We start from the raw sequence: 19,193 nt of genomic DNA, 5'->3' as shown, positions 1-19,193 counted from the left end.
TGTGTTTGGTTAATATGTTGCTTTAATCCAGGGGTCAGGAAAGTTTCTGTAAAAGGTCAGGCAGTAAACACCTTGGGCGTTGCGGGTCACAGAGTCCCCGTGACAACTCCTCAAAGTTGCACAGTAGGATTAGAGCAGCCTGAAGCTCACGGAAAGGAATGGATGCAGATGGGTGCCAATAAAACTTTATTTACAAAGCTGACATGGGCTGCCATGGGCTATATAATTTGCTAATCCCTGCTTTATCCTTTCACCTATAATCTACTTCCTTTTTTGTTTGTTTTTACTGACATTTAATTTCCGTGCACCAGTTCAGCTCTCTTATAGAACGCTCCATATTGTGGATTTGTCTGATTGGTTCTCATGATTAGATCCCGTTTTAGTTCTTCTCTTAAGAGTATCTGCCTCCGATGAGTCACACAGGTGTAGACAGTTGGCTACCATGGGAATGTCAGATCTCTCCAGGAAAGGTGCCCTTTGTAATTCATCTGCAATCTATGCCCTGAGACTCTGAGACCATATGAATATCCTGCTCCCCAACAACCTTATATCTAACTACCCGTGTTTCCCCGAAAATAAGACATCCTCCGAAAATAAGACCTAGCGCAACTTTGGGAGAAAAAATTAATATAAGACACTGTCTTATTTTCAAGGAAACAGGGTAAAAGCCTAGGGCCAAAATCCTTGCACTAATGGGGTCCCTAGCAGCTAGTTGCTGCTGGCCAGGGCCTCCCTCCCTTCCCCCTGGCCAGCCCCACTCCCTGATCAAACTCCCAGACAAACTCCTGGTGGAGGGAACAATTTGCATACTACGCTTTTATTATGTAGGATAATGTCAGCACTCACCTGTGTTCCCTGAGTGAGTCAACTGGAACCTACTACATTTTAAGCTCCCTGAGAGGAGCCTTGTCTGTCTGGGTCCCAGGAGCAGAATCCCTGGCACACAGTAGGGCTTCTATGAGTATGTACTGAGTGAACTGGTCTCTTCCTCTGCCATCTCTACCCCATTAAGCTTAAGGCTCATCCTGTCCACTCCCACTGGAAAAGAGCTCCTTGGATGGTCCTGCCAGCAGGCCACTTCCTGCCCACAGGCTCCCCGCTAAGTGAAATGCTATGCCCCAGCTCTGTCCTCCCATCTCCAGTACCATCCGAGGCTCCAGGCTCTTCCTCCACACTCTGCCTTCCTGCTCACTGTGCCTGTTTATTACTTGGTAGGAACATCCTCCCCCTCTACCCAAGTCTTTTCTTCAAAACCAGGTTCAATCCACCTCCCTCTGCACACAAAGTGGCTCCTCCTCTTGGCTCTTACCACTCAGCCACTTGGTCATGGATCCCACTGACTTAGACATCCTTTGCAATGTGGTTGTGGATGGCTATTTGACTCTGATCCCTAACAGAATCCTGTAGGAAAGAACTCAATTTTTATCTCTTTCAGTCCCCCCTACTGCTCCAACACCACCCCCAGGTGGTTCACCCATCATTCTTGATTGGTCTCTGCCTCTTCCCTACTCTCTCTCTCTCTCTCAAGGGGAACCATTTTAATTCTAAGTGTTTAAGATCCTAGTAACAGTAAAGGCTAACACTTTTCTATTATGCACCCTGCCATTCTAAGTGTTTCACATATATTAACTCATCTAATCTTCCCAATGACTCTACGAGGTCATCCAGCAGTCAAGAAACTGACCCAGGTTCACACAGCAAGCAGCAGAGTTGGAATCTGGACCCAGGCCACTTGGCTGCAGGGTCTGCCCTCTCGGCCACACACTACAGAGCACCAGTCACCTTAGAAAGCATCCCAGATTGCTAACAAAACTGTGCACCCATACTCTGAGCACAGGAGATGCAAAAGGGTCGGTGAGTCCTGCCCCATGGGAGAGTCTGTCTCAACATATCGATTAACCTCTAGACCTGTCACAGAAAAGGATGGAGAGGACAATTCTGGCTACTACATCTCTCCTGGGGCCCCACGTGGGGATGTTGATGGGGGCTGTGGCCCATGGGGTAGCCAGGGTTACAGGAGGAGCCTGCCTTGGAGGTCCGTGCCAGGATGGGCATGATGCCAGTGCCCAGCTTTCCTTTTCCTTCCACCTCTTTCCTTTTACATAACTGAGCAGAGGATCATGGTCTTATTTTCTAGAGTTGGTTCTGACAGTTCAGGAAAAAGAATGAGCATATATTTTTTCACTTTTGTGGGCAAGACTGATCTTTGAAGTATGTACGACAACTTCCTTATGGTTCAAAACCAGACTAGAAAAACAATAAAGCACACTCTATCTTTCTTCGTCATTTCCAGCTTGCCGGATCACAATAATGGCATACAATAATGGCCAACTTTTATGGAGTCATTATTATGTGCTAGGCATTGTGGTGAGCTCTTCATTTTCTTCGGAGTTTTCCATCTATACAGGGTTTCCCTTGATGCTATCACTGTGCTATACACGGGTAATGAAACTGAGGCTGGTGAGTAAGCAGCTTCTTGAGGAAACATGGTAGTAAGTGGTGGGGGCAGTATTCAAACCCAGGACTGCCTGACCCAGAGCTGCTGACCTAAGCACCTTGGAGGGGCAGTGCAGAGAGTGCCCGTGGACCTCTTTCCTTGATGCTTTGATTACCCTACATCTCTTCCTCGAGGGAAGCCCTGTGGATGGGCTGGTTGTCAATCAAAGGCCCCCACCTGTTCCTCCACTTGAGTGGCCTGAGCCAGGCTGACCAATGGAGGCACTCCCAGCTCTAAGAGCGATGAGGTAGAGACTATTAGAAGCAGTTTTCAGAAGCTAAGCAGGGAAAAAAAATCTTGCTCCTGAGACGTGGGTATGCTCTAGTGGCCACCTGCCCTGAGCAAAGCCTGTCTTGGAATGAAATCTGAAAGACACGGAGATAGAGACAGAACCCTGACAAGAGCAACTGAACCCCTGAATCTGACATGCCCAGTTCCCTCTTGGACCCACTGTCAGTCAAGGCTAGTGCGAGGTGGACTCTGTCACTTGCAGCTAAAAGCCATGTGCCTACAATAGAAGAGTCGATATCCAAAATGCTCTTGGAAAACCCAAAACCAGGTCTGGGACTGTCCATCTGTGGAAAGAGGGCAGATCCTGCACCATCCACTAGTGTGCTAACCAGTTAATCCCGTGGCCCTGGAAGTTCTGCTAGGAGTCTAGCACAGATCTGCCAAATCCTGGCCTTCATCCCCTTTTCCGGACACTAGCTGCCAGGGCTCATGCCTCACCTCTAAGTAGCTGTGAAGGAAGACCCCCAACTGGCCCTCACAATGTGTAAAATCTCCCTTCTAAGCCTCTCCCTAGGGCTGGCAGATACTGTAGCTCCTGCCTTTTGTTCCCCAGAGCAGCCGGCCAGCTTCCTCACTGGCCTTGCAGAGGCTTCTCGCTGTGGAAGAACTGCCACCCCACCCAGATATCTGCAGAGAGGAAAGAAGGCACCCACCCAGTGAGCAACAGCAGGGGTGGCAACCCCGGCAACCAGTGTGCTGAGCACACTGCAGCGAAGTCACACCTCGGCCTGTCCCCAGTCTGCTTCTCAACAGGAAGCCAAACCAGACAGAACGCTCCCGCCTCTGCCTGGTGATCCCACGGTGGAGAGTGAGAATCCTGTGAACAGGTAGCCAGTGGCACCGGGAGAGATCTCAGGGGAGCAGGTATAGTGCATTTTCTCAGAGGATAACTAAACACCACGTTGATGCACATAGACCCCGGGGCCAGAACAAAGCAGTGTCCCACCAACAACCATGTAGAGCCTCTTGAGATATTAAAAGTCTTGGAGTCTCTGAGCCTTTTGGTGCTTTTGGGGGGGGGGGGGGGGGGAGACAACCTAAATACAGCAATAATCCATCTTTAAACGATTAGTCACCGCAATATTAATACTGCTTCAGGGGGCTGTTGCTGTGCATAGAACATTTCATCCTTGTTGCTGAGAGAGTCCATATTCAGCACTGAAATCTGATTCCTTTTAGTATCAGCATCATTTCAGATCCCCAGTCTTAGGGATTTGTTTTCCAAATGAAACTCCAAGGCCAGGTACATAGGGCTCCTTCAAAAAGGGGGGAGGGGAGGTAGCAGAGATAGGGCTGTGTGCCCTGCAGAGGCCACTGGAGGTAGTCACAGGCTTCATGGCCAAGCCCACCTCTCTGAACCAAGCATGGAGTTCCCAATGGTTAAAACAGCTGGCACTTTTCAGATCCCAGCCCACTTCCATGCCTCGAGGGAGGAATGGATTGCGATCTTATTATGAGAACCTGATTCATCTGAGGAAAATCGGTTTCTGGGTTTTCCACCATCATTTCTGGGTCTCTCCAGGTCTCAGGAGCAACTAGAGAAATTCACACGGGAAATGCAGCACATCACCAAGGGCAGGCACGAGACCTCTCTGCTCATGTGATCAGTATATCTGGTCCTCTTTGCCCTCAGTGTACGTAACAAGAAGTGTTTTTGATTGACACTGAAAATGTTACCCAGTCTCCAAAAAAAAAAGTGAGGATTTGTCCCTGCTCTGCCCATCCACCATCTCCCGCTCCCTTTCTGGCTGAGGGCGCCAATGCTCTTATTGTGTCTTATTGTGACCTGTGCTGTCAGATGTAAGATACCGCCCCTGAAACTGCACCTGACAGCACCACTCACATGAATGCTCTGAACATGGAATGATGCAAAATCAAGTCTGCCCTTCTACCCCTTCAGCATCTCCAGCTCCCTCCTCTACTCTGCCCGGCTCGCACAGCCTAAGGGCATTCCCTAACACTCTTGCCTGGACAACTGCTCCCAGACTGGTCTCATCCTCTGTGGCCTTAGACGCTCCAAACCCTCTCTTTACACAGTTGGTGCAATAGTGGGTCTTCCTAAAACAGAACTCTGATCACATTCTTCTTCTGCCAAAGACCATTCAACCACTCTCTCTGCCCTCTGAGTCAAATCCATGACGTTTGCAATTTGGCCTCTACCTGCACAACCGTTAGACACCCTATGGGATACTCTTTTTTAAGGACTTAACTTTGGAGCTATTTCTGAGGTTATATATGTAGTACAGTGCTTTCAGTTCTCAAAATATCCATTTGATGTGTTTTGAGGTAAAAGATGGTACATGTATATCATGGAATGCTAAGTGCAAAAGAAAAGCGATATGGTACAATATTAGTAATGTTACCGCAACCATCGGTGGTATTGGGAAATTTTACTTTATCCTTTATGCTTTTCTATATTGTTGAGATATTTACAATAAGCATATATTACTTAGAGAAAACAGGCAGTTTTCCTTTTAAAAGTTGCTAGGTAGCCCTGGTTAGGTAGCTCAGTAGGTTAGAGCATCAACTCCAAGGTTGCAGGATTGATCCCCAGTCATGGCACACAGAAGAAACCAATGAATGCCTAATTAAATGGAACAATAAATCAATGTCTCTGTGTGTGTGTCTTTCTCACTCTCACTCTCGCCCTTTCTTGCTCCCTCCCTCTAAAAAAAAATAATTGCTAGTCAATCCATGGTGTATGTTGTGCATTCTATCTATCTATCTATCTATCTATCTATCTATCTATCTATCTATCTATCTATAAATATATATATATATATATATATATATATATATATATATATATATATATATATATTTCAGAGAGGAAAAGAGAGGGAGAGATAAAAACATCAATGATGAGAGAACCACTGGTCAGCTGCTTCCTGGAGGCCCCTGACTAGGGATCAAGTCTACAACCCGGGCATGTGCCCTTGCCAGGAATTGAACCTGGAACCTTTCAGTCCACAGGCAAATGTTACATCCACTGAGCCAAACCAGCTAGGGCAAGTATGTCCTGTCTTAGACAGTTCTTTATTTGCAATGGACTAGATTCCCTTGCCAGCCCCCATCTACATACTGTCCCAGGGGAAGTTCCTGAAATGGGCTGGCTGCACTTTCCTCATCTGTCACTACCTACATCACAGGGCTGTGGAGCTTTTGGGGAGTATGTGAATATTAAATAACGTGCTGTGTTTCAAATGTATCGGGCTGTTTTTAAAGTGTCTAAAGTGTCTCTGTTCTCCCATGCTTCCTCCCATCCTTCCCTTCCCTCGCCCCAGGCTGAGCTCTGAGCACTGCTCCTGGCTGTGGGGAGAGCTGCAGGAGAGCCCATGAGAGGACATGGCCACCCAGGACAAAGGCCTTTTTACGCTGAGTACACAGTCATTTGCAAGGCTAGGCCCTCGGCTGACCTCAGCCATCCGCCAGTTACGCCTGACTACACCGGACCCACCCAGCTGACCAGAGCATCATTAGAAATCTTTAAAAAGTGATCGTTATTTTGAGCCACTGAGTTTTGTTGTTGTTGTTGTTGTTTTTTTAAATATATGTTATTGATTTTTTTACAGAGAGGAAGGGAGAGAGAAAGCTAGAAACGTCGATGAGAGAAACATCGACCAGCTGCCTCTTGCACACCCCCTACCGGGGATGTGCCCGCAACCAATGTACATGCCCTTGACTGGAATCGAACCTGGGACCTTTTAGTCCACAGACCGACTTGAGCCACTGAGTTTTATTAATAAAGTCACTTATCACTGGGTGACAAATAACAGATATGAGACATCTGGGTTTTTTAAATAAATAATTTTCCCCATCACGTCTACCGCATGAGTGATAAATTTACTTAGGATACTTACATAGATTTGTTTTGTTTTAAATATAACCTTTGAAAATGCATTTTGTATAAATGTTTGTTGTTGGTGTACAGGATGCAATTGATTTGGGGACTTTGAACCTTACTACATCTGTTAAGTCTGACAATTTGTCTGGATTTTCTCTTGGGTTTCCTCTGGAGAAAATCATTATTTGCAATGTGATCCGTGTGCTAGTGGTCAATATCTACTGCACTAGCTGAGGTGCAGGCGGCAGCTTACTGAGTTCTCACCACAGAGTTGGTGCCCTCTGGCTGGTCCGGACTGCAACACAGACTCCCCGTGCCCCTCAATAGGCCCATTCAGTTCTGGGGCAGGTGGGGTTCTCCTATAAGCTGGCAGTTTGGGTAAGGACCCTGATCTGTCACATTACTGATCTCTTCTTTCATCTGTTCTTTGTCTGCCATCCTGTTCACTCTGGTTTCCTTCTGCTACCCTCTTAATCCTCCCCATCCACCCCCTCTCTTCCTGCCCCACCCCCACACTAATTCTCTGCCCTGTTTCTTCCAGTTCTGGGCCAAGCAAGGCACCCAAAGGACAGAAAATTAAACTGCAATTTCAAGTCATCACTTCCAATCACACTTACGAAGTCCCCATCCCCACCTAATGCCACAGACCGGCAGGGACTCAGCAGCAGAGAAAGCCAAACCAAACCCCCCTAAAGATGACTATGGGCCTCCCCACTGCGGGAAGGTCCCCATGAACTCAGCGGAGTGCAGAGGTTTCACCAGAAACGCCCACAGCCCTACAAAAAGCCAAGGTGTCCCTTCTGTGTGAGATCTGCGCTTGGGGTGCACAGAAGAAAGGGGTCAGGTCAGCCGGGCACCCGGAGAATAGGCCCAGAGGGCCATTCTGAGTCCCCAGAGTTCTAACAATTACATGAAGTTTTAGCCTGCGCCTGGTGACCTGGCCCTGGCTGCCCCCCTAATCTCTGCTTTCCTTGTCTCCACCACAGAACCCCAGTCTCGGGAGCAGAAATCCCTCCAGGTCACCCCAAGGGCCATGTTCTCCCACCTGCTTGCTTCCTGCAGCTTCCTGACTGGAAGCCAGTCCGTCCCTCCCTTACACCCCCCCTCACCCCCACCTCCCCTCTCCAGTGGCCCCAGAATGGCACCTGGCTTTCCGTAAAGCTTACCTACCTAGACAGGCCCTTGCCTTGAAAAGATACGTGCCTGCCCCACACTCATGCTCAGCCCAGCTTTCCTGCCCTGAGCACCCACCACACCACCAGTGTCCAGGCCAGCTCCCCTCCCCACGGAGCTCTCTGGCCCGGGACGCCAGCCTCACCCTACCTGCTGCAGGCACAGACGGCGTTCGAGTCAGGCTTGAAGGGACTCTGTCACCTGCCTGTGACCAACGCAACAGGAATTGGCACAATCCAAGCTGTGGGGTTGTGATGGCAAGTGCCCCTGACTCTAGGGGTTTCACTCAGTGGGAAGTGAGGGTGCAGGTCTGGGAAACATGCTTTGGGTTTAGGGTGGCCGACCCCCCAGCAACCTGCCACCTCATAACACCGGCCTGGGGCCACTCTATCCTGATCTACAGTCACCTCTCACCCCAGCCGCTGTCTCTCTCTCTCCCTGGGCACCAGGAGAATGGACCGCCTGCACTGGAGGGTTATCAGCTGACTGTTCACCAGAGATGCCAACCACGTGGCCTACAGCCAAAGAAAAGGAGTCTGATCTAGGGATGGGAAATTGGGGACCAGGGTCTCTGGGCAGGAGATATTTTATTCAGATGGCTCATCAGTCCTCCACGTCCAGAAAAGGAGCCGCTACTACAAGGATGGTGAGAGCACCACTCTCCCCATGGTGCAATACCCCTTGGGGGAATGACACCATCTCAAAATGCTGGTGTCAGAGGGTTAACACTGCCAACGGATGAGGTGGTTGTGAGACAGGAGAGGAGACACTGTGCCAGGTTAGAATGTGGGTGGCTCCAGCCAGCACTGCTCCCTCTAGGAGAAGCAGCCCTCTCCACAGACAGCCCCTGTGATCAGTCAGCACCAACTCCCCCGATGGGAGGCCAGTGGAGCAAGCCCAGTGTAAGCGCACAGGGGGGACTGCTGGAGAGGTTCATAATTTCGATTATAAGAGCCCTTAGTGTCCACTGCATAGAAGAGCCAGGAGAAGGTGGAAATGAGGTTTATTGTTCCACCGAGGAATTAGGACAATGGGCAATATTCACTCTAAGTCAGCAATGTTCCATCCTCTTCCCTGGAGGGCGGGTGTGGGGTATGAAGTGGAGGACGGTGGGGCGCACTATAGGAGACTTCTAAGGCATTAGGTCAGATGCTCACTCTGGCTCGGCTGAGAGGAAGTGGGCTGACCTCCCATTTCCACAGATGAGTGTGGAGGGAGGGGAATCAGTGTGGACTTGAACCAAAGTAAACAAACAAAGCCCACGGAGACCCAAAGAAGAAAGCCAGCAGCCCGGCACCTTTGTTGTACGTGACAGACTGGGGAAGCGGAGACTCAGAACACGGCGCCAAACCCGAGGCCTCCCAAAGGCAGGTGCGTTCATCCCACATCACAGAGGGGCCCTGTGTCTCATCGTTCATCAAACACGTTATGAGGAAATGGAACATTGGCAGCGAGCTTCTCAAAGTGTAATTTCCTCTAAGAGAAATTTACGGCCTGCACTTACTCCCCATTAGACTGCGTCTCACTTCTTTTATCCGTTTATTCATCAAGACAGCCCTGGGCTCGGGCCAGCCCTGGGAACGGGCAGGTCACCGGGGCAGGGACCTCGGGGGATGTTTCCTCCTGGCTCAGTGGAGTTTTCCAGATCATGACGGGAACGGCCGCGGTGCGTTTTGCAGGAGGTGTTCAGGGATTTCCCGGAAGGCAATTCACAGCGCCAGCCCCAGGGGCTACGCTGGCTATAAAATGAACATCTGAAATGTACTTGGAAATGAAATGATTTTCTGTTTGCCATATGGGGTTTGCGATTGCCTCTCCACAAGCAGTGCTTCTGTTGCTTTTACGGCCAGGTTCAGTTTCTTGTGTAGTGATGTAATAAAGGGGTGATTGAGAGCCGGGAGCGAGGACTTCCGAATCAATGAGCAGCTGCATCTCTCACCTGCTACGTCCCTCTCCCCAGGACGCTGGGCCCATTTCCTGATTTCCAAGTCACCAGCGAAGTCCCAAAACTGGGGACACAGGCACAGCTGTTCCTCTCTTTACCACAGAGTCCCCGGACCTGCCGGAGAGAGCACCCCAATCCCTACTCCGGGCTTTCCCCAGATCTCTGGGGCGCGTCACTCTTGCTGTGAATAATGGAACTTCAAGGTTATCCTGATGAAATGGAAACACACCTGATAGTTACGACTTCCCTTTGGGGACTGGAAGGAGCAAAGAACATCTTACCTCGTCTTAAGGATATTCAGAAACTGCAAAATTTCTGAAAACTGGATCAGTCTGAGAGCTCTTAAAAATCTCAAACCTGGAAAGAGAAAGGAAACAGAGACATATTATTTTCAGTGGGTGGTGATGTTCGCACAGTGTGATTTACAGCTGTCAGGGGTGAAGGGAGATAAAGTCCTTGCAGAAGGACTGCCTGTACTTTGGACATAGTCCTTCATGCCGATTCTTCCCTGGTTTAATTTCAGCTGCTGAACTGACTCGTTAAAGGAAGCTGTTTGGAGTCACTGCGAAGGAAGGCCCGGTGGGGAGAGCCATTTAAGGAGGTCTCTCACGTGTCCATCTGAGGCAGCATTGTAAAATTACCGTGTTGCCTGAGAGGATTTTGTCTCTGAAAATGACTGGGAATAGCTCACGGTAAGCCTCGGAACCCTGATGCTAAGAGAAAATTGGGAACAAATCTGATAACCTGATGTCTTTGATGGATTTCTAAAGCCTTCTTCCTGATAAAATGAAGAGGGCTGCCCACTGCATTGTCTGTTCTCTAGGCTCGCACACCCCATAACTTCAGGAATCAAAAGTCTATAATTCCACTTCTACCAAGTGTCATGATAAACCTTCCTCCTTTCTAAATCAGCAACCTTTCTTGGAGAAAGAGCCAGCGTTTCCAGGTGGCAGAAGAGAGTTGAGACAGGGGAGAGAAATACAACCAAGGATTAGAGAAAATTCAAATGACTGTTGTTTTCTGCTGGCCAAGGGTGAATGTATATTTCCACTGAGATCAGACTTGTGAGTCTGAAACATTCTGAGTCCCTGATGGGTTTTAATGCTTGGCCTACATGCAAGAGACTGGCTTACTGGGGGCCAAGGGTTTGAGACACTTTCAAGGTCACATCCTCTCCCAAGGGGTTTTCTCAAGCAGATTTTCCTAAAGCATTTGATTCAGTGTCTTGAAGTGCTGTGTGCTGCTGAGAGCTGAGTGAGCTAAGTTGTTGACAGTGGGAGGCTTTTTCTGCCCCATATGGGAGGCAGTAAGGGGGCATCTAATGCACAGTGATGGGAAGGAGTGGTAGTGAGTCAATAGACACCCAGGATGAATCAAAGAAAGAGGACAGACCGGAAGTTCCCCCTTAAAGCACCCATTGGGCCCAGTTAGATCATTCCTTATTCAGGCATAAGGTGCCCAGGAAAAGCCCATTTAAAGCCCATGGGCGTGCAGGGGTTCCTATTGTACTGCACAAAAGGGAAGAAAGGACAATGGCTCAAAGGGAAATTTTCTCATCTGACTAGGATTCCTCTTCACGAACAAAAGGTTTTTTCAGAAAAAAAAAATTACCTCCTATTTTAAACTAGAGGCCCAGTGCACAAAATCCGTGCATTGGGGAGGGGGTGCCAGCCTGCACCCTCTCCAATCCGGGCCCCCTAAGCCAGCAGCCGGACTTCCCTCTCACAATCCGGGACTGCTGGCTCCTAACCACCTCTGCCTGCCAGCCTGGACACCTGTCACTGCCTCTCTCTCCCCTGCTGGCCTGGTCGCCCCTCACTGCCTCCCCCCAGCCCGGTCGCCCCTCACTGCCCCCCCCCCAGCCCGGTCGCCCCTCACTGTCCCCCCCCCCCCCCGCCAGCCTGATTCCCCCCGCAGCCTGCTGTTCAGTCATCTGGCTGTCCCTCACTAAGCCCCCCTGCTGGCCTTGTCACCCCACACAGCCTGTGTTTGGTTGGCCTTTCAGTTGTTTCGGTCGTGACGGCCCCTGGCTTTTTATATATTAGTATGATTTTTATATTGTTTTTAAGAAGAAAGTGCAGAAATGAGAAGGGTGTTGATGAAATGAAAATTCGGGAGCCCAAAGCCAAGTCGGAGCCACACTGATGAAAGGCTGTGGTGACTCTGCTGAGAACTGAGCTCGACACGGAGGACAAAACCAAGACATCATCCCAGAAACAGGAACAATGGGGACGGGGAGGAAAAACATGCCACTTAAGAAAAGATCAGTGGAGAGAAGATCACAGAGATCCAACCTGTGAACAAAATGTGTTCCAGAGGGAAGTGCAGGTGAGATCATCAGTTCAGCCAGGACATAATAAGAACACACTTCTAGATATGAAAAAAAATGACATGGGCTTCAAAGGGAAAACGGGTGGCCAGCTCTTGGAAACCAATGCTGTGAAGTATGACTTTGTTTCTTGTAAACATCAAGTATTAAAATAAAGTAAAAAATAAAGTGTCAGGGTGGGGAGAGGGTTACCATTAATGCAACTAGAATTGCATTGTGCACTGTAAGCTTCCAATGACACCCAAGCAGCACTCAGAATTTTAGGACTGCATTTGTACATCCAATAAAGTAGTTGTTCAACAATAAAGGCAACAAAAAGATATTTTCAAATACCCAAGGTTTCAGAAAATACAGTTTGTGCAAAAGTATTTTCAAATAAGTTTTCAACCCTTAGTTAGTCAGAATGAGTCGCGGAGGCTGGAAAGTGTATTTTTGTCAAATTGTCTTGTTGGTCCCAATGACTGACCTCACTACAGCACCCCGGACACATGCTGCTGAAAGATAAAATAATAAATTTAGAAACTCTGGGTGGAGATCGGCTGGCAGCACTGAAACCCATCAAGGGCATAAGGATTCTTCAGTCATGCATTAGCCACCGACAGGTTCATTCTGAAAATCCTGTGTGTGCATGCATATATATTTTTTTCCACTCATGGAAACAAAAATAGAATACAGATGCCATAAACTTCAAAATGGATTTCTTTCTTCTTCTCTTTAAGGGATGCATTTGCATCCTGTATTGCTTGTTTGTCGCTCACTGCCCTATAAAGTGACTCACAAAAGTAAACGAGAATAAAAGCTCTCCTTTTCGATGAGGTATATGAGCATAAGGGTAGGAGCAAATGGATGCGGCAGCCACGTGGCCCTGTACTCTTGCTAGATAGAGGTAAACCATTTGCCAAGAAAAGCAAGTAGGGAGACACAATACGATGAATAATGCAAAAAAAGAGGAAAACAAGCTGGCTCCCAGGAGAACAGCCATCCCCGGGAGGAAACCCGAGAGCAATGTCCCTGCAAAGGGACCGGGGAGCAGGAGCAGCGTCCTCAGGGATGGGACAGCAGACGGCTGTGCTTATTTGAAGGCCTGTGCTGGTCACATCCACGGCATAGGTTTTCATGAGCACAAATGAGTTAACAAAATTCAAAATAGGGTTTAGCCTGTGTTTGTTCCCTGAGGAAGCCAGACTCTCAGGAGAAGTGGTGGTCTCAAGCGCGTATCTTCCAGGCACAGTTCATAACAGCCCCTTGCTGCTTCCTGCCCTGAAGCCTGGTGGCCTGTTCCCATCACAGCAGCCAGCATAGGCTGTGAGAAGGTGGGATGGATGATGTCACGCTTCCGCTCGAAATCCTCCAATGCCCTGTTTCACACAAAGCCAGAGTCCTTCAAGGACCTAAAGCAAGGCACCCCATTTCCTTCTGGCCTCCTTGTCCTGCTCCCACTTCTGCTCTGGTCTGGCATCTTCTTCAGTGACCTTGGCTGTGCAGCAGGCTCCTGCCTCAGGGCCTCTGCACACGCGGTCCTCTCTGCCTGAACACTCGGCCCAGATGGGCGCACGATGTGTCCCCTCACCTCCTACAGGTGCTCACTCATGTCACTATCTCAGTGAGACCTTCCTTGGTCACTGTGTCCAGAACTGGAGCTCTCCCCTCGTTCTCCCTCCTGTCAGAGTAGACAGTTAATTGTTAAGGAAAGAAAAGAGAGCAGACTAAGTCTGATAAAGTCGGGAAACAGCAGTTTCACAAGTCACCCTGGTGAGTCACCAGCATCTTTTAGGACATCATCCTCTCTTGTGGACTAGGCAGGGCAGTGGGTCCCAGACTTTGAAAACACAAGGCTGCAGGGCAGTGGGTCCCAGACTTTGTTGCCATGGCAACCACCTGGGAAATATAAGATAGTACTGATGCCTTCCACACCCAGATACTCTGGTGTAATAGGTCTGGGGTGCAGCCTGGGCAGTGGAATTCCTATAGCTCCCCAGATGATGCCATGTGTGGCCAAGTTTGGGAATACTGCATTAGGGTATCTTTTCTCCTTAACTTCCAGCTTGTTAATAAAGAAATTAACCAAACTTAATATATCCATTTATCATGGTTAACATTGTGCCAAAAGGACCAAGTTTTAATATTCTTCCCACACAACAAATTTCCCTCTTCCTGAGTAATCATTTGAGTAATCTGAAACTGGATCTTTACTTTTATTAATTTTAAAAATATGCTAGGTAACTGTAAGTTAGAAGAAATCAATAGTATATTGAGAGTCTATAAAGTAATGCAGTCAGTTTAAGATTTTAGTGAAAAAATGATTTTAGCTGAAACCGGTTTGGCTCAGTGGATAGAGTGTCGGCCTGCAGACTGAGGAGTCCCAGGTTTGATTCTGGTCAAGGACATGTGCCTTGGTTATGGGCACATCCCCAGTGGGGGTGTGTGCAGGAGGTGGCTGATCGATGTTTCTCTCTCATCGATGTTTCTAACTCTCTATCTCTCTCTCTTCCTCTCAGTAAAAAATCAATAAAATATATTTTTTTTAAAGTCAGCAGGCAGAAGTAGTTAGGAGCAATTAGGAAGGCAGTTAGGTGAGCAGTTGGGAGACAGCAATACTGGACTCTGAGACGGATCCCAGACTGGAGAGGGTGCAGGCTGGGCTGAGGGACACACACCCCCATGTAAGAATTTCATGCACTGGCCTCTAGTTAAAATATAAATTGAAAAATGTATTAATAGCTTCCCCTCAAGGATCCTGCACCTATATACTTTCTTTTTAAATTCTTTAAAACATTTACATATGATTGAAATGCTAAACATTATAATACAAAAATAGATGGAAAAAGTTAAAATAAATAAATAAATAAATAAAATTTCCTGGGGTCGGGGGGGAGGAATAGATGGAAAGCTGCTACACTTGTATCATACAGTAAATATAAACCTAGTACCCAAAGTGACTCTCAAAACACAAAAGTAAAATACAGTGGAACCTCTGTTCTCAAACTTAATTCATTGTGGGAGTTTGTTTGAAAACCAAATCATTTTTTCCATTAGAGATAATGTAATGAATTAATCTATTCCCGACAACCAAATGATTCCCTCTTTGAACCTTACTATATATAGTACATATCTTATGTACTATTTAATTATAAATACTTTAAAAACAAAAAGGGCATGAAATGTAAATGAAAATTTAACAAAAAGGAAATAAAATAGTCAGTAAAAACTTAAAATTTTCCATGTAATATCATTAAAAGAGCTCAAAATAAGCAGCAAAAACAACATGAAAATATTCACAGCACAATATCTTGAAATGGTTAACAGCAGTAAACTGAATTCTCTGCTTTGTCCTCAGAAAGATGTGTGACTGATCATAGAGGCATCGGCATGAAAGAGTTGTTGGGTGGAGAAGCAAATTGTTCAACATGGGAGATAATAGAGAACTGAGGTTTAACTGTAATCTTACTAGAATTTGAGGTGCTAAAATTCTACATAAAGTACCAACAAATTAATAAATGGATTAAAACAATGATCAGAGCATTCTGATTAAACATAGCATATTGAACAGAATGGTTTGTATCTGTCTCCTCTCAAAACCTCACTAAAGTAATACTAAAGAGGAAAAATCTCAATAAAATCCAATAATGACAAAAAAAAAAATGGAGAAGGCAGCTACAGCACACTATAGAAAACCATATGTTAATGGATAAAAAGCGGATATCCTGTTAGAAATTCACTTGGCAAAGCTGAGAAACCGAACTTCATGTTTATTCAACATATATAGTAAGAATACATATACATGCTTATGTATACTTATATACATATACAAACATATGTATATTTCCATAATAATAACAGAATATCAGAAACATGCTTGGTCAATAAATTCCAATGAAAAATTCCTCAAGGTTGAGGTGAGAGGAGGTAGTGGAGAGAGAAAATCATGAAGAAGAAAATAAATGTCCAAAAGATGACATGGAGTGACTGGCACTGGAAAGTGAGAGCCTAGGACAATGACTGACAGATCAGGGTGCCAAACAAGACCACCAGTGTATAGCAGTCAATGTGGGCATTTTAGTGGGGAAAGCAATTCCTAAGTGAACTGGTAACTCTAAAAGAAAGAGTTGGTCTCCAGAGCTGCAGGACCAGCTATTGGACCAAAATGCTCCATGGCACACACATCCCAAAGCCCCTCAGACCAGCAAGGACAGCACCCTCATATAGGCTAACAGAAACATCTCAAATTCAGAGAACAGCACAAAATCAGAAATCACCAAACATTTGCAGAAAGTCAAACTTTCTTTGAAGACAGACACATTCTATCAAACTGCCACTGAAGGATACGATATTAACAATTGTTAATTGTCCATTAACAATATTTAATTGAAAAACATGAAAAGTTTGTGAGAAAATATGTCAACTCAACAATTATCGACTATTTATTTTAGAATTTAGAATTCTAAACATCAAAACTTTAAAAGACCAACTGAACAGAAGAATGGACATAGCTACATGCAACTAGTGGGCTGGATGATCAAACAGCGATCTCTTCACAAAGAAACACAAGGATGGAAAGTACAAAAGTAAAGTTCAGACACATGGGAGAAAGGTGCAGACATTTCAACATTATGTAATTGAGTTTCCAGAAGGAGGAAATCAAGGCAATAGAAAGCAGGAAAACTTTAAAATAACGTGAGAAGAAAGTTTCCTAGGACAAAAGGTTAACCTGCATTCTCAGATATGCCTAGCTGTGGGCCTTCTTAAACTTTAACTGGTGGTATTTCAGAGCATCAGTGTGAGAATATAAAACCCTCAAAGCAATGAGAACCAAGTACTGTCATAATTCTCTTGGATGCACTGAAGACAAGAAAACAAAAGGAGAAATTACTTTGATCAAGGAAATATTTACTTTGCCTGGTGGAAGAAAAATAAATCCAAAAATTGTGAGATCCAAGAAGTAAATTAAGAAAAGAGTAAAAGTAATTGATGTGTTAGCAAAATATTATATAAAAAAAATGATAACTGTGATCTAAAATTAAAATCACTAGATGATTTTATTATACATGGAAAATAAAGGTGTGAAGGAGAGAGGGCAGAGAAAGTATAAAAAATGTGCAAAAGCCGAAACCGGTTTGGCTCGGTGGATAGAGCGTTGGTTTGCAGACTGAAAGGTCCCAGGTTGGATTCCAGTCAAGGGCATGTACCGTGGTTGCGGGCACATCCCCAGTCGGGGGTGTGCAGGAGGCAGCTGGTCGATGTTTCTCTCTCATTTGACGTTTCTAGCTCTCTATCCTTCTCCTTTCCTCTCTATGGAAAATCAATAAAAATATATATATTTTTAAAAATGTGCAAAAGTTCTTGTCTTGCTTGAGGGAGATACTTATACATATTTTAACAGAAAATTAAAAGGATATATTTTTCATTATAAATTCCAAATTTCAGAGGGGAAATATGAACAATAATGATCAACCAACTAAATAATAAGAATTGTGAAAAACAATAACCAAAAAAAAGCATATTAATTGGAAAATACTATTGCAACAACAAAAAGAGCCCAGATAAGATCAGTAAACACAACAAAACAGAATTGACTAAATTCATCTATTGAAAGACAAAGACTCTCACTCAGAAAATATAAAAACAGCAATATTGCATTACAGATGCATGATGTTTGTTAAGAGACAGCACGGGAAGCAAAACACAAAGGAAAGTTGGTAATGAAAGGCTGAAAATCTGTGCCAGAAAAATGCTTAACAAAATCAGGCAAAGAAAGTGATAATGATACCAAATAAAGTAGCAGCCACTGTGAAAAAAATGTACCAAAAGAAAAGAGCCACACTTCATATTGATAAAGGAACAATTCCCAAAGAAAATGTCACAGTGAAAAAACTGTATACACCTTTGAGATATATATAAAACAAAATCTAACAAGAATGCAGCAAAAACAAAAAGTTGACAATGTCACATCACAGTGAGATGCCAATGTTCCTTTCTCCTGAAACTAAGCAAAAAAATAAGCAAATCTATAGAATATTTGTGTAACATTTAATTCTGTGGGCTATATTCATAGATATCTATCTGAATGGATGGACGGATCAACAATATATTGCTCAGGAAACTAGGAACACTAGTTTAATATCACTAGTCTTTATGGTACTTATCTTTCTTTTCATATGTGCAATTTAATGAACAAATGGAAGTACCAAGCAAAACAGGGACAGACTCACTGATAGACAGCAAATAGGCAAGCAGCACTGGTGGGGGGCTAGTGGAGGAATTGAGCAAAAAAGAAAAAAAGAGAGAGAGATCTCAAGGACGGACAACAGTGGGGTGACTGGGTATAAGAGATGAAGATAGAAGAGGAAATAGAGGGGATAAATGGTGATGGAAAAAAATAAAATTTAATTTAATTTAAAAATAAATAAAATTAGAAAAAAAAATTAGAAAAATAATAAAAATACTAGTTTTTAACAATTTTAATAACAGCTATTGAACAGTCACAAAAACTGAGTATGTAATAGTCCACAAAGAAATTTCATAAAATTCCAAAATGTAGAAATCATATAGGCCACATTTACCACAAAGCAAGATAATAAGAAAATCACAGAAGGATAGGCAAAATCGACTGTATTATATAAAGAATTTAATATATGATAAAGAAGTCATACTATAAATCAAAAGGAAGATGAACATTATGCACAATGATGGAATGATTGATTAACAATGGGGGTCAATTTAAACTGTCAACTCACTCCATAATTAAAATTAAATTAAGGTGAATTAAAATTAAATATAAATAATATACCACAGAAAAACTGAAAAAAATGTAATTACATATTTACTTGACCTTTGAGGAATTTCCAAGTGTGAAAGGAATCATAAAAACTTTTAAAAATATCAGATCAGACATCATAAAAAATATCAAAATCCTACATGTCAAAGAAGTAATAAAGATAATAATTTACTAACAAAATAATTTCATTAAATATAACATGATTAGGATAAATTGCAATATCAAAAGAGTGTCCATAAAATATTACGCCAGTAATTCATGATTAGGTAAAAAAAAATCATAAGCAGGTACATCATGAAATAGAAAAAATAAGTAGTAAACAATCATTAAAAATAATTA

At 44.8% G+C, this 19,193-nt stretch overlaps 1 protein-coding gene across 28 annotated transcripts in view; it reads right to left on the bottom strand.

The window, feature by feature from the left end:
- KCNMA1 (potassium calcium-activated channel subfamily M alpha 1) overlaps positions 1-19,193 on the bottom strand; it is a 669,206-nt gene that overhangs the window by 218,516 nt on the left and 431,497 nt on the right. For all 28 annotated transcript variants that reach the window (XM_045581697.1, XM_036438142.2, XM_045581694.1 and 25 more), the window contains exon 6: positions 10,032-10,107. In XM_045581697.1, the coding sequence (XP_045437653.1) occupies positions 10,032-10,107 (76 nt within the window). The remainder of the gene's footprint in view (positions 1-10,031; positions 10,108-19,193) is intronic.

The sequence above is a fragment of the Pipistrellus kuhlii genome, unplaced genomic scaffold (assembly GCF_014108245.1).
Source record: "Pipistrellus kuhlii isolate mPipKuh1 unplaced genomic scaffold, mPipKuh1.p scaffold_m20_p_15, whole genome shotgun sequence".
NCBI classification, from domain to species: domain Eukaryota; kingdom Metazoa; phylum Chordata; class Mammalia; order Chiroptera; family Vespertilionidae; genus Pipistrellus; species Pipistrellus kuhlii.
Note: the sequence above shows the minus strand (reverse complement) of the source record. Positions and strands in the feature narration are given on the sequence as shown.